General features: G+C 38.4%; 1 protein-coding gene across 8 annotated transcripts in view; it reads right to left on the bottom strand.

The window, feature by feature from the left end:
* Positions 1–1,359: 1,359 nt before the first annotated feature.
* Positions 1,360–15,322, bottom strand: part of mef2d (myocyte enhancer factor 2d) — a 131,548-nt gene continuing 117,585 nt past the window's right edge. For 4 of the 8 annotated variants that reach the window (XM_028469919.1, XM_028469921.1, XM_028469920.1 and 1 more), the window contains 4 exons: positions 15,062–15,224; positions 14,132–14,200; positions 7,375–7,425; positions 1,360–1,991 (listed from right to left, as the gene is read on the bottom strand). In XM_028469919.1, the coding sequence (XP_028325720.1) occupies positions 1,550–1,991; positions 7,375–7,425; positions 14,132–14,200; positions 15,062–15,224 (725 nt within the window). In that variant the 3' untranslated portion in view covers positions 1,360–1,549. The remainder of the gene's footprint in view (positions 1,992–7,374; positions 7,426–14,131; positions 14,201–15,061; positions 15,225–15,322) is intronic. The other 4 variants (XM_028469926.1, XM_028469925.1, XM_028469924.1 and 1 more) reach the window with 3 other exon arrangements.

The raw sequence follows: 15,322 nt of genomic DNA, 5'->3' as shown, positions 1-15,322 counted from the left end.
ACAGTTACGACCACTCACACGCCTTCCTAATGGAGATAGTTGTCTAGTGTCTTCATATTTAAACATGTTGTCAAACTCATTTTAGTTCAGGGGCCAAATATCGACTAGTTTGGGCTGAAGTTCCCACAGATTTTAGGTGATTTTAAGCAAATTCAACATTAATGGTCCCTGGTTAACAACATCCACATAAACATGATTTATAAATGATAAAGTATGTGAATATATCACTCCTTTCAGTATCTTCACCTAAAATTTCCCTGATTTTGGGGAATTTAGGGAAATTTCATGGAATTATTTGAGGAAAATTTGCTAGATTGTGGAAACATTGTTTGAGTTCTTTCAACAATTTGAGATTAAAAATGACTGCAGTCATGTGATGTTGTGAATATTGTGACGTTTCATTGAATTTTTGTATTTGAATTCATAATTTTTACTTTCTCGAGTGGGCCGAATTGGATGCTCAAAAGCAGTGTTTCTCAAATGGAGGTACGTGTACCCCTAGGGAGTACTTGAGAAAGAGAAAGTAGTAAATTAACAAATAAAGTGTCAGTGTTGGTCCAGCGTTAGGCGTAATATGACCAGAAATCACCAGAACTATAGAAATAAATCTATTCAGGAGCCACTGAATCAAAGTTTTTCAACCTTTGGTTCGGGACCCTGAGTGGGGTCGCATGGAGTTTAAATGGGGTCCCCTGAAATTTCTGAATAATTTATAAAAAATTAAATATCACAATCTTGAACTGTATTTCTTTATTTTGTGGGTACAGCTAAACTAAAATGTAGTAAAAATGAAATATCTGAGCTCAAATATGATCAAAAACTCATTATTTGGGGTCTTGGTATTAAAATGGGGTCACGATCCAAAAAAGGTTGAGGACCACTGCACTAAAAAGTTTCTTTCCACTTATTTACAAAATGTGATTCTTTAAAAAGTGTTATCACTTGTTCATTCCATCATTATGCTCTATAGTTGTTTTTAAATAGTTTCTAAGCAAAATGTTTTACTTGAGCCACAAACATTTGAGAACCACTTCTCTAAAGGGCCAGATTTGGCCCCTGGGCCTTGAGTTTGACACACGTGGGGTCTTTTGAGGGACGAGAAGAAAAAAAAGGCAAACCACCAAGAATCTAGAAACGATAATGGAACAATCACGACTGTGTTAATGAATCCAGCGCTGCCAAGATCAACTAGAACCAATGAAGGTAGGGACGACCACCAGATGCTGCTAGTGTGAAAAACACTTGGACTTTACCAGCGATTATCAACCTATCAGGTCCATTTGATTAAAGTTTCACCAGCAAAGAAATGAAGTGACTGCGTTCTGTTCAGATACAGATGAATCATTGACGAAACTGATCCATGTTTGGAGGCTTTAGTTCAAATATGAAACGCACATCAAAGCGTGCGTCAGTGGCCACACGTGAGCATGCTTGTGTATGTGTGTTGTCAAAGGTGGGTGTGTTTTCTGTGTGTATGCAGGGGCAGTATGGAGGTGGAGGGGGCGGTCGTGGGGGGGCGTCTGATCTGCGTCCATCTCCTCCTGCTAATTTATGTGACCCAAGCGTCCAGTCTCATCCTCTTCACGTTGCTCCCGTCCTGTTCCTGAGGCTCTGCCGAGGACGGCCGGAGCAGGACCATGGTGGGCTGCTGGGCCGCGGTCGCCCCCTGGTGGTGGAAGTCCGCGCCCCCGCCTCGACCCTGGTCGTCCCGGTCGCTGCCCTCGTACGAGCTGCCGTTGCTGCTGAGGCTGTCGACGGGCGAGCGTCCCTGGCCCTGGCCCCCGGCCTCCAGGCGCAGCGACCCAGGGTAGGACACGGTGACCAGGCCTTGGCCTTGGCCCTGGCCCTGGCCGTGGGCGCCACCCCCGCCTCCACCGCAGCTGGTGGAACTGGGAGTGCTGCGGTCGCGGTTCGGTGAGACGGGTTCAGACTTGATGTTGATGTTGGGGTTCGTGTTGACTGTCAGTCCCTGAGGTAACTGACCCATCGGCCTGAGGACACACAGAAAGAGGAGGAGCTTATAATAAAGAATCCCTTCATTCATGGTGACATCATTCAAACGTTTTAATAGCAAACTTTATTAAAATATTATATAAAAAAATGTTACTACAGGTTTTGTCGGGTTATTTTCTTTGAAAGTACAAAGTTTATGAGTAAATACAGACATCAGTCATCGAAACGACCGAACTTTTTTGGATCGTAATTGTATTTGTTTGTTATTTATTATGATTATATATATATATATATTTTATTTGTTTGTTATTCGTTATGATTTTTTACTTTATATTTATACATATATATATATATATATATATATATATTTTATTTGTTTGTTATTCATTATGATTTTTTACTTTATATATATATATATATATATATATATATATATATAAAGTATTTTATTAAATTGAGAAAGTGAAACTATAGAATACAGTTGTTTAAGATTGTGTGTTGTGTTCTGACTTTGAAAAGAAAAAAAAAATAATCAGCAACTTTGTTTTTTTAATCAATTACGAGACATTTCAGGTGACCTTATTAAAAATCCAGGCAACCCCACATGGGGTCATGACCCTAAGGTTGAATAACACTGGCTTAGGGTCATTAGCAGCGAGCATGTCTGATGAACTGGAGCGTTTATTTTACTCCTGGCACCTGTAAAATGACTTTTATTGAAAATAACACAACAAAACCTCCAGTATTATAGATATTTAAATTCACTACAGGTACCATTTAAGAGGAGAGCAGCCTTAATTTGACAATGAGTACAATGATTAGCAATTCAATTTAAAAAATACATCATTATCAAACACAAAACCCATTAAAAAGAAGAAGAAGAAGAAGAAGCAAAAATCCATGTTGAGGAAAAACCAAAACAACCACACAGATTTAAAACCTGAGCAAATGAAGCGTAGCATGGATACAAAGGTCACATGGAAGCACAGTCTGTTAGCCATGCAGCCTGGAATACAGCGTAAAGCGTGTCAAAGTTCACAATGAGCAGCAGTGTCTAGTGGGATTGGATGAGTCTTGCTTTTTTTCCCTCCACACACACACCAGAAAAACTAATTTGCAAAGTTCTATTTTCAAATCATGAAAAATCAAGTCGAGACCAAAACAATTCTAGCGCATTTCATTCACAAGGCAACTCAATGTGCTTTACATGATCAAAAAGTGCAACGGAAAACATTCAACAGCCTAAAATCAATAAGAAAATTAAAATCGGCAGCAAAAAAACCCCATTTAAAATCATCAGTAAACACAATACATTAACATGACCAAAAATCTCTCTCTCAATCATACGCAATAGAGAAAAAAAGTGCCTTTAACTTTTAAAATGTTCACATCTGATGCTGACTCAGCTCTGCTGGTAGTTTGTTCCACTTCTTTGCAGCAAAAAAACTAAAAGCAGCATCACCATGTTCACTGTCAGCTCTGGGTTCCACTGTCTGTTAATGATGATGTTACTAATTTTCGCGACCGTGTTCTAGGGTTAAAATTGATGAAAAACACAAAACTGCGGCTGCCGACTGTCACACCTTTAAAAATCTGCTCCACACACATTTCCTGCTCCTCAGAATGCCGTCATGTTGTCTACGCTTCCAACTGCCAAAACTTTTGTGATCACAGACCTTCACACTCAGCCCTCACCTGGTCCTGAGTGGATTCTGTCACACAGGTGACACCGAGTGTTGACGCTGCGATGCTGCTCTCCTCTCTGTGCCAGCATTTAGGCTCGGCCTGGCTCTAGTCCCTTCTTTCTTTCTCCGTTTCCTCTCCTCTAACTCAACACGGAGGATCGGATTTTGAGGCTCCCAATTAGGGCGTTTTTTTGCCCCTCGGGTGGGTTTTAATATGTCACTTCATGAGCCATCTGCAGTGCTGTATTTGTTAAATTTCCTCAATTACTGGCAGACAGAGATGGGGAATTTAAGCTAGCACTTCTCCAGGCAAGCTGGGTCTGTGGCAGTCAAATGTGCTCGCTGTCGCCCTCCGTTTGACACGCACACACACACACACACACACAAAGATGTGCCCTTCTGCTGTCCCATTTACAAAAGCTCCATTCCTCTAGCTCCCTCCCAACACACACACAAACACACACACACACGAGTCACGCCATCTCCTGCTGTAACCACTTCATCAAACCTGCGTATTTGGCTCAAACCAGTGCAGGTAGATGGATGGATGTGCCACGAGGGTGCCGTTGCTATGGCGAGTGAAAACCGCTGAGTCAGCGGGCCAGTGACAGTGATGAAGGCAGGCGAGCGCCGTGCTACAGCCTCGAGCACTAAACAACACAGCAAGCACAGCCAGAAGCAAACGCTCGACGACAGAGCAATGAAGTACGCTGCAATCCGCCTTCTCCCCCAAAATCTGTTCTCTGAAGGTGAACAAACTTTAACATCATTTCTCTTTCAATTAAAATCGTATCCGGGCTGTCAGAGTCTGGAGTTTTCAACATTGGTGTAATTGGTAGTTTGTGATCATAATTGAAAAAAATGGCAGTCAGGTAAGCTCTAGTTATAGTATATTAAGTTGAGGTATTGTTTATCTAGACAAGGGTTTTCAGGACATTTTTAGTCTGAATAAACGAAACCTCAACTTAACATAGTGTTAAGCTCTAGTTATAGTCAGACTGAATCATAACATAATCTAACCGCTAGAGCGGACATGGGCTCGTCTGTAAACGGTCACATTTACTGGTTCAATAAACAGGAAGAGATTCAAATTCTGATGTAGCTGATTATGATTTACAGTCTGCATAAACAGGACTGAATCATAACATAACCTAACCTAACGGACATGGGCTCTTCTGTAAACGGTCACATTTACAGACCTTGGAGTCGCTGTTAGCTTACCAATAAACGAGAAGAGATTTGTCACCTTTATACTAAGTGCTGACTAGGCCACTGGGAGTGAGGCCCAAGTCCAAGACAGGCTGACTTGATAATAATGTATCATGTTTTTCTGCAGTCAGTGTCTTCTCCTCGCTCTTCTCTCTCTGCTCTGTTTCAGGTGTCGTGAAGCTGATGATGGCAGTTCCTGATCTGTGGTTCACGGCTCCACTAGTCTGAGACACTCTGATGTTCTATCTCTCTATCCTGTTCTGTTGGTCCTTCTGTCCACTAACCCCAACCAGTCAACGCAGATGGCTGCCACCTCTGAACCTGGTTCTGCTGGAGAATTCTTCCTGTTAAAAGACAGTTGTTTCTTCCCACTGTCGCTAAATGCTTGTTCATGTGGATTTTGTTATTATGAATTTTATATTTTGATAGAGCTATCAGATTACCTTTGTTGTAATCGGCACTACATGAATAAAGATTGATTGATTGATTGTACTTTTAGGGCCAGACTTCTTTGTCAAAAATTCAATCAATGAAATACACTGAGGTCAGACAACCACGAGTCCTTCGGTTTCAAAAAATTCTGAAATTTTTACCAATTGTTCCATGATTATTCAATTGGAACACTGTAAATTTTTTGTTTGATCAGATGAATATTTTTTGAGATATGAACAATTTAGTGAGGGAAGGGTATGTGTTGATATTTGCTCATCCTTATTTTTTTTCCATTTTCACCTTCTCAGGAACAACACCACATAGGGAAAATGAAAAATGGTAGACTAGTACAGCTCCATCTACTCTCTCAGAATATCTAAAAAGATCTGCTATACATCCTATCTGGTGAACTCAAACATGTTTGGGCCTTCAGTAAACAACGTGGGATGTCTGAAAATTTGTTGAAATGACATGGTGACTAAGCTGCATTTCTGTCTAATGCCTTAAAAAGTATATTTAAGAAGATAAAAGCAGTTAAACCTATGGTTACAAACTAAGTGTTGGTGTCTATTGGCCTCGAAAATGTTTTATCAGTGGTTTCAAAATGTTTTAATTCGATGCTGCCCTTTTGCTGTTTTGTCAAATCATGTGCACCCCCTTCTTATATCATGAGTAATATCAAAAGAATCTCCATCCTGCCATCCTGTGTCTACAACATACTTTCCCCAAAGGTTCTTGCTCAATTAACCAACTCAAAGTATTAAAAACTACATTAAGAATAAAAGAGGATTTTTTTTTCCAAGGCCACTTTAATCAGATTACTTTATTTGTATGTAAATACTGTCAAACAGACTGCTTTGAAAAACAAAAAAATCATTAATGATTGCCTTCTGTTGTTAGAATTACAAATAAATGGCACTCTGCAGCATAATATTAATTCCGTTTCAATAGATTACAAAAAAGACTGAACATTTTTTGATCCAAGACTCAGTTTTGGGTTGAGAAGTTGAAAACCTCTGGTGTAGATCAATGGTAGCAATGGGACTTTGAGCACTTAGTTTAATGGATTTATGACATTTTGGCCACTTTCAGAGAGTCAGAGCAAAACCTATTGTTGGCTTGTAGAGACATTGTCCAGAAATTAGCATAATGAATTATATTATTATTAAATGTGTTGGATATCGGTCCAATACCAGCAAAAAAAATCAGTATTGGATTATATTAGCATGAATCTAAAATTGCAGATGTAAGCACTTTTTTTTAAATTGGATGTTATTTTTCAGGGTCTTGTACTTTAATCTATTTCAGTCAATTATATAATGTGGCAATGTTGAATGTATGTAACCCATTGGTTAATAATAATAAATGGGTCAGTTTATACTGTTGACTATTATTCTCTGAGTAACATCACTCAATCAAGCCTTTTCTCTTTCTATAACACTACAAAATAAGTAATAAAAGTATGTCTAATAGTATAGGCCTGAATTCGGATTCGGCCAATAATCAAAGATGCAATATCGTTATCGAAAGTGAAAAAGTTGCATCGACATAACCGTAATTATTATATTTCTAAATGTTTCCAAGTACCACTTTCAAAGTGGTTCTGTAACCCTGACGATGGCCTGACCCATTCTGGTCTCGTTGAGCTGTGATATGCTCAACGTGCTGTATGATCTAAAACACGATGAAATGAATGAAACCAAACACCAATAAAAAAGAAAAATATAAGCAGAAAGACTTTCAGATGCATGTGTTGGATCTTTGTCATAATCAACTTCACATTTTAGGAGGATTGTATATCAAGATGCACATCTGGCATTAGCGTGTTAAACAACAAAATGCTCAAAAGAAGACAAGCCAGTTTTTGGTGTTTGGCCAGATTTACCTGCTTAATGTTTCAGAATTTCATTTTCTGACTCTTAATTTATCTTTTGAACTTTTATTGGTTCAAAATACATTTAAAAATCATCAAACAGATTTTGGGAATTTTTTTTTTTTGCATTCTCAAAAACTGTCCTGAAGTTCCTGGTGAGGCAAAGATGTTGGGAAAGCAGCGAGCGGAGGCCATGCGGCTCAAATGTAAAGAGTACAATACCAGCAGAGGCCCTCCTCCCTGCCAAAGAGCAAGTTGGACTGAGAGGCCAGGCTGTGGAGGGAGGAGGAAAGAGACATAAGCAGGTTTAAAAAAAAAGCTGAAACAGCAGGAAAAACAGGTGGAGAGAAGCTGCACGTGGTCAAACCACACCACACAACAGAAACAGACACAGACACAGCTGGGTCAGTCACAGAGGGCACGACTACCAACAGTCACAGACGGCAAGATAGTTACGTACAATTCATTCCTTTTAAATCTGGTGCTTTTTAAGAAAACCTGGACCTGATTAAACAGAACATCAATGTGCTGACTTTTATTTGTTTCTGCTAGTCATGTCAACATGAGATGATCTAATTGGAGGTACTCAGCAGGTAAACAAAGCAGATCCCGGACGTTGAACAAAAGCAAATGGTGAATTATTGCCGTGTTTTTGGCTGCACCAATCAGTCAGACTGTGAAAAAGCATTTGGAGTTTAATAGACTGACAAAAGTTATAACAAATCAGGGAGAACAATGTCAAAAGTTATCAGAGGAAAGGAGGCGCTAGTGGTTAGCGAAGCTAAACCAGGATCTACGAGGCAAAAATCTGAAAAACAACCGCATTTGTTTGGCCTATTTCTTGTCGAGGAAGTGAATTGTTGATAGCAGCGGTTCTTAACTAATTCTCTAGTGTGATGATAATAATATAATTCATATCAAGCTACAGCATGTCGCATCATTGACTCAATATAATCACATTTAATAGCCTGCTACAGTAGCAACACAGTTCTTAAAATGTAGATCTAAAATATGCTGTATTTCTCATTGTATTCCAGGTAAAAGGTCTGACCTTTATCAAAAAGATGACCCAGATTGGGTTAGGGTTAAAACCAGGTAGTTGACGATATCAGGATACGCAATAGTCAATCGTCATTGATCCAAGATGAGGGAGCCAACTCATATGGGTCTACACCACCAATAAACCCTAACTTTTTCAAATATCGTGCCCTTTCCTGTGGACCAAGTCCTTCCCTGTACTGTATGCCTTTGCATCTATAACACATTTTGAGGAGCTTTTCTGTGGTTTCGGACATTTATCCATCGCAGTGTTTACCACCAAGTGCCTCCAATATGGCCGCGCATCCGGGTTACTGCCCAGAACATGACATAGGCAAAAATCCTCTATAGTGTTTTTCAATCTTGGGGGTCATGATCACGTTTTGGGCCGCCTGGAATTTAAATCGAGGTTGCCTGAAATGTCTAGAAATTGATAAAAAAAAAAAAAATTACTGATTAAAAAAATTTTCAATATTAAGTTCCTATTATTAAATTATTTTAAAAATTAAAACACAACAAACAATCTTAAACAACGGTATTATGTACTTTCCCTTTCTCAAATAAAATACATTTTCGAAATGTTAGTAAGACAAAGCAAACGAGGAAAACTAGGTTTTTTCTCACATTGTGCGACCAGAAGTTGCCGTTTTCAAAGTAGGCGAGAGAAAGAAATTCAGAAGTTGATGTTTTTCGAAACAATAAAAGTGTGTGTCTCAGTGAAGAGGGCAGAAAAACCTCTTCCACCCCAAACTATGGAGCGCTATGCCTTGTTTTTCCATTTCAATAATCATGTCAGAAAAATGTTTAAAAAATATTTTATATTTGACGAGGGAAACCACAGAAACCTACCAAACCAAAAACTCGTATTTTGGCGCTCTTGCCAGAAACAAAGCACCTTCCTCGTACGCGCTCTTACTTTGAAAGCGGCAACTTCTGGTTACACTGTAAGAAAAACCAGACATTTTTTGTTTGTTTGTTTGTTTCCGTCTTCTAACATTAAGTTTTTTTTGTTTTTAGAAACAGAAACTTAAAATCAACCAGTTTTTTAAGTTCTGTTTATCATTTTTACCCTTATTAAGAGAAACAACAAGTTTGAACCCATTTTAATATGAAACATACACTGTCCGTTCAATAGCTTGCAAGAGTATTTTTGCAGCTTTTTCCCCCGTGGACTTACATATTATGTTGTTAGTGTTTGACTAGAGGCTTCTCTTAGGGTTAAATTACATTTTTAACATCAGTGCTTCCCGTGTGTGCTTGGTATCCTATGGACAAACTCTAAGTCCTGCAGCTAACACTATATAAATTTTTGATAACGCTTTCCTCTTTTGATTAAACCAGAGTCAATGAATGAAAGACAAACTCAGATCTCTCGTCTTTGAGGCTCCATAGTGTTAGACAACAAGTGGATGTGTTAGGTGGACAAGCAAGCCCATCAAACAAGCAAACAACATCCCTAAAGGTGGCTTGGCTCATTTCCTCACAAAGTGTCCCAAATAGAGTTTGTTTCTGCTGAGAACGCACAAACTCGGCGCAAACCAGAAAAAAAAAAAAAAAAACAACAACACATCCTGCAGCAGCAAGCGGCATCCGGAGAGTCCTCCTTTATAAACACACAAACAATCCAGGCACAAGGCTGTGTGAGCATCCTGGTGCTCCAGGAGTCAGCTGTGGCATTAACATTTAGATTGGGGCGTCAGGGAAGAGATGAGAGTCAACAGGTGTACGCCAAATTAACCAAGGCTGACAATAAGAGCAGGAAATACGGGGAAGAAGCGCAGTATTGGATGAAGGATGATTAAAAATGGGGGAGGGGGCGGGGGAGGAGATGGTGAGACGACGGAAATCATTTCCTGGTGAAGCCCGCGGCAAGAAAGAAGTGTGGTCGACGGTGAAGGCGAGGCGTGCAGCGCAGCTGTCAATCAGCGTTTGATTGGAGGATCTGGTTCGCTCACTGAGAGTCAACGCTGAGGTGAAAACAAAGCCGTCTGGGCTGCACGAGTGCCAACGTCGGCCCCTGAACTGTATTTCTGAACAGTTTGGTGGGCTGGGAACTCTTCGCATATTTCTGTGCTATTTGCTTGTTTTTACGAACACTTCTTGTATTCTGATCACAAGCTAAACAGAAGAGATCAGCCTGTCCTTGTCAAACATAAAAGTGCTGAAACTCCAGGAGAACGGGTAGGTTTAAATAAGCTTATGCTTCATCCTACTCCTTGTCGGACATGTTGTGTCTTATTAATATTGTTGATTTGATATTCTTATTGATTTGTTGTTGGGTTTTTTTTTCAGTTTACTTTATTGTGCTACTTGCACATGTTCAAAATAAATGTATGAATCAAAATTAGAATCAAACTTCTACAATATTCATTCAGATATATACTGGCTGGTATCATCATCATTATCACTGATCACAGGATTTTTTAATTTATCAAATGTTCAATAAAACTTTCTGTTTTCTATTTGCTGTAATTGATGAATTCCCATAAGGAAACAAAGGAACAGGTAAAAGAAACCACAGCACGGGTGATGAACTCAATTCCATTAATGTTAAATTTGGAATAGCTGAGTTATTTAAATTAGAACTTAATAACTTGGTGATTTACATGATGATTCATGTTTTCTCTGTGATTTTTACTTTCTCCTGCGGGCCACATAGGATGCACTAAAGCAGTGATGTCAAACTCATTTTAGTTGAGTAGCAGTTTGATCTAAAGTGTGCCAAAGATTTTATGCAGGAAAACAAGTATTTCAACAGTATTGTGCCCTAGTTTGCACTTTTACGTATATATAAAATACAAAATATATAAGAAACCGACCATTTCCAAGCAATAAGTGACAGATATCAGTCCCACCAGGATCTTAACTTTAACTTCACTAGATTTTGTCACCAATTTCTATTTAATAAGGGGAAAAATTATGTAATAATTTGAGGAAAAATTAAGGATTTTATAAGAATTTAGAGTAACGGTGCAATCATGTGATATAAGCACCAGGAGTGTTCAGTTTTATATACACAACTGTTTATGTTTTCTCTGTAAATTTTAATTTCTCCTGCGGACCGAAATGACTGCTTCAAAGGGCCGGATTTGGTCCCCAGGCCATGAGTTTGACATGTGCTCTAAATGGCTGGATTTGGCCCCTGCGCCTTGAGTTTGACACGTGTTTCTTAATGCAGGAGTTCTTAACCTTGGGGTCAGGAGACACTGGGAGGGGGTCGCGAGATGCCTTTAACAAATGGAATATTTTTTGAACAATTTGAGCCAATTTTTGCTTAGTTTTACCCTTTTTCTGCAACTACACCAAACTTGCCATATTTTAACCTATTTTCATCACTTTTTCTTGCCACATTTTTGCTTCTTTTAATGCATTACTCCCATTTCTGCCACTTCATCAAATTTCAAAAACTTTTCTGCACATATTTTCCACTTTTAAGACATTTTCGGCACTTATAAACCCTTACCACCACTTTGCCCACCCGATGTTGCATACGTTGACCCATTATTGTCACTTTTAACCTCTTTTCCACCATATTTCATGCTTATTTTTGCCAATTTAACCACTTTAACAATGTATTTGTCATGCCCATTATTTATACAGGGAGTCTGAGGGTTAGTTTGCAGGTTTTCTGAGTGATGAACTGAGCAGTTTGCTGAGGGATTTGGTACAATCTGGACTGCCATTTGCTAACATTTACAGTACCAGGCGATATGAGGGCTCTGCTGTGAGCCTTTGGTGACTGTTAACTATATGCCACATTTTCAAAGATGCTAAACTCCCCCTCCTCGTGGAATCACAGCTGTTGTATACAATAACAAACAACTTATTATCATATTTCAGCTTGTCAGACGGAGGAATGAATAACCGTCTTCCTGCTGACAGCAAGACAATGATCATAGGGTTGATTTTAACACTTTACTGGTATTTTTAGACCAGTTTTCCTCATGATTTTTCAAATGCTTACTCTTTATGATTGAAATAGTAGTAAAAATATATATATTTAAATAAATGTCTCATTTTTGTGGAAATGTCTAAATGATCCTTTTAGTTGTGCAGCTGGAGGAATTTGAGGCCAACTTGTATCTAAGGAGTAAAATCTTGTGTTCAGTAGTTGGCTGAGAGTGACAGCTAAATGGTGGAGAAGTAAAAATTTAATGCAGCGAGCGTGTCGGTAGTACACAGCTGTGCACTGGTTTATCTGATGGAAAGTGAAAAGCAGCAACCAGGGATGCCTTTCATCCGGGAACCGAGCAGGGCTCTGCTGTTGACACACTGATGTTTTCTCCCCTTTTTTTGTTCTCCACACCTCCGAAAGAGCTTCAGATCTAAGCTTCTAATGGAAAGAAACCTCTGACAATCACGTGAATTAAACCTGTTATCTGGGAGGAATGTTTTTTGTCTTCTTTATCGGAGCTGAAGGCGCAACAATGCGCGTCAATGCAAAGCAACAGGAAACACATCCAACATAGGAATGAAAAGAAACGATGATTTGATAATGTGTTTGTTATGAAATTACATTTTCGGTGTAATTCATTTGGATTTTAAGTCACACTTAAATAAGTCTCTGAGCACTGTAATGTCTTGACAGGTAAATGACAGGGTCAATTACTTTATTTTTCAATTACAATTACGCCTTCAAATATCCATATTCAATTAAAACTTAATTATGATCATGATAACCGACATTTTTTCCCAATTACAATTAAAATCACAATTTTTTTTTCCCCTCTGAAAGTGAATTACAATGACATTCTTAATCACTAAAGTTTAATTACGTCCTTTTTCATGAAAATATTTTAATTAAATGTATTTATTTTTATTCTCGATAAGTCAATTGCAACTGCGTTCTCAATTCCTGAAGTTAAATTACAATTACTGATCCTGAAATAAATAACCCAATAAAAGTTAACCTTCCATCTTGTGTCAACTTCCTGTTAGCATCTTATGATAACGGGTCCTAAATCAAATATAAAATACAAAAAAAAATGTCTATGATCTAATTTCTTTCCTATCTATGAGTTACCTTGTTAGGCTTCCTAATCAATGAAAATATAGGTTTTAATATTTCAAGTGTGGGTGTCTGAGCCTTTTTTGTGTCAGTATACCCTTAGATTTAGTTGTTTTTTTTTAATGGTAAAATGTGGGAAAGCTTGATACAAAACTTCTTTTAATAATTGCTAACTACTTATGTGTAGAACTGTACATAGAACTGTAACATGGTTACATAAATGACAATTACAATTATAATTACATGTAATAATTGTAACTGATTATCAACTACGCAATTACAATTATAATTGACCCCAACACTGACCCTAACCCTACCTAACCCCTCTAGATCCCTCCACCGTACCCAAAAAATGCCAACATAGCTCCAAAGGTGTCATAATTTAGCAAATGACACTTAATGCCAGCCTTCACAACACCTTATTCATGCTAATGACAGATAATGACAGCGTAATGCCAGCCTCTATTGTATAAACTAAAGTGTTACCAAATATTGTTATTAATATTTTTGGTGTGTAGCATTTTTTCTGTCAGTATACCCCTCGATTTCAATAATTTTAAAAATGGTAAAATGATCCTTGAGAAAACTGACAGATGTATGAAAACTTGATATTAAACCAATGTTATTTATTGTTAATTATGTATGTGTGAAGCCATAAAACTGTAATATAGTTATCTAATTTTGCTTTTAAATAAAATGTAAAATTTTAATTTTTAATTGAATTTCCATGCCAATTAAAATTACAAAGTAAATTATCTGAACTTAATAGCAATTCGATTACTAATACAACAGAAACAGATTTTTCCATTACATTTATAAGTATAATTACATCATAGTTAATTATCAATTATGCGATTACAATTATAGTTGACCCCAACACTGGTGAATGGTATGGTGGAGCTGTGTTGTGAGAAATGCTATCATGTCATTCACCTGAGGTTAGCAGCAAAATTGGAGATGCAGTTAACCATCTCCGCATTCTGTTTCTCTGCTCCCCACATGCTGTGGAAACAAAGGGGGGGGGGGGGTACACAGAACAAGAGGCCGTTATAAGCTGCTCCTCCACACACAGGTGAGCCTCACTTAGCTCAAGTCTAAAATATACGACTGTCCTACACTATTCACGACTTTATTCTTGAAATATTTGATTTAATGTAATCAAATTACAACTTTATTCTCATAAAATGAAGATTTCAATCTAATAAATTTACAACTTTAATCTAATAAAATTACGGTTTCATTTTAATAAAACTACGACTTGAATCTCATACATTTACGACTTTATTTTCATAAAATTACAACTGTACTATCATACAATTAGGACTTTATTCTCAAAATATTACAACTTTAATCTCGTAGTGTAAAAATTTCTTTTTATTTTAATGTGGCCCTAATACGCCGTCGTACTGGAGCGTTTTGAAGCTGTGTGAATGTTTTATTTTGTGACCTTTATGATGTAAAGCAGTCATGCTGTCTGTTTTATCTCCACTGATGGACAGGTTGACCTTTCCTATCACTGGCAGTATTTGCAGTATTTGCTTCCAGGCGAGAGACAGGATGAAGTGGGTTTTGTTCTCTGTGTCATTTCCAGCTCCGTGGAACAAAAAAACTACAGCTTGGCCTTGCTACCAGGAGCTGGATCAGAGTGAGTCTGTTGTGGGAAATGGAAGCTGAACAGGAGTAACTAGGTCAGCACTAAGATGAATCAACCACAGCTGGAGTGATGCTGCAGCCATTGCATGGGGAGCAGCGCCTCCAGTGCTTTGATGTGCATACGTTAGCAAATGTGCACTAAAAACAGCTGGCGGTGTTATATGGCTTTTTAAAAAAATATCAATAACGCTACAGGAAGGAAACACTTACACTAAGTTACTGAGCGACGCCAAGCTCAGTTGTTGTTGCTGCTGCTGAGAAACTGCTGGTTGCTGTTGCTGTTGCTGTTGCCAGGCAGCCATGTTGCCGGGCACCAGCCCTGGTGGTGTGAACGTCTGCAGCGCTGTGAGGTCTGCGCTGGACAGCGAGTACTCTGGGATTAGGGGAAGAGAGACAATGGGGGGGAGAGAGAGAAAGAGATGTTTTACATTATACAAGTTTTTCCTGCATCAATTTTAATGGAGGCTAATC

This window comes from Gouania willdenowi, chromosome 16 (assembly GCF_900634775.1).
Source record: "Gouania willdenowi chromosome 16, fGouWil2.1, whole genome shotgun sequence".
NCBI classification, from domain to species: Eukaryota; Metazoa; Chordata; class Actinopteri; order Blenniiformes; family Gobiesocidae; genus Gouania; species Gouania willdenowi.
This window is presented reverse-complemented; position numbering and strand designations above follow the sequence as displayed.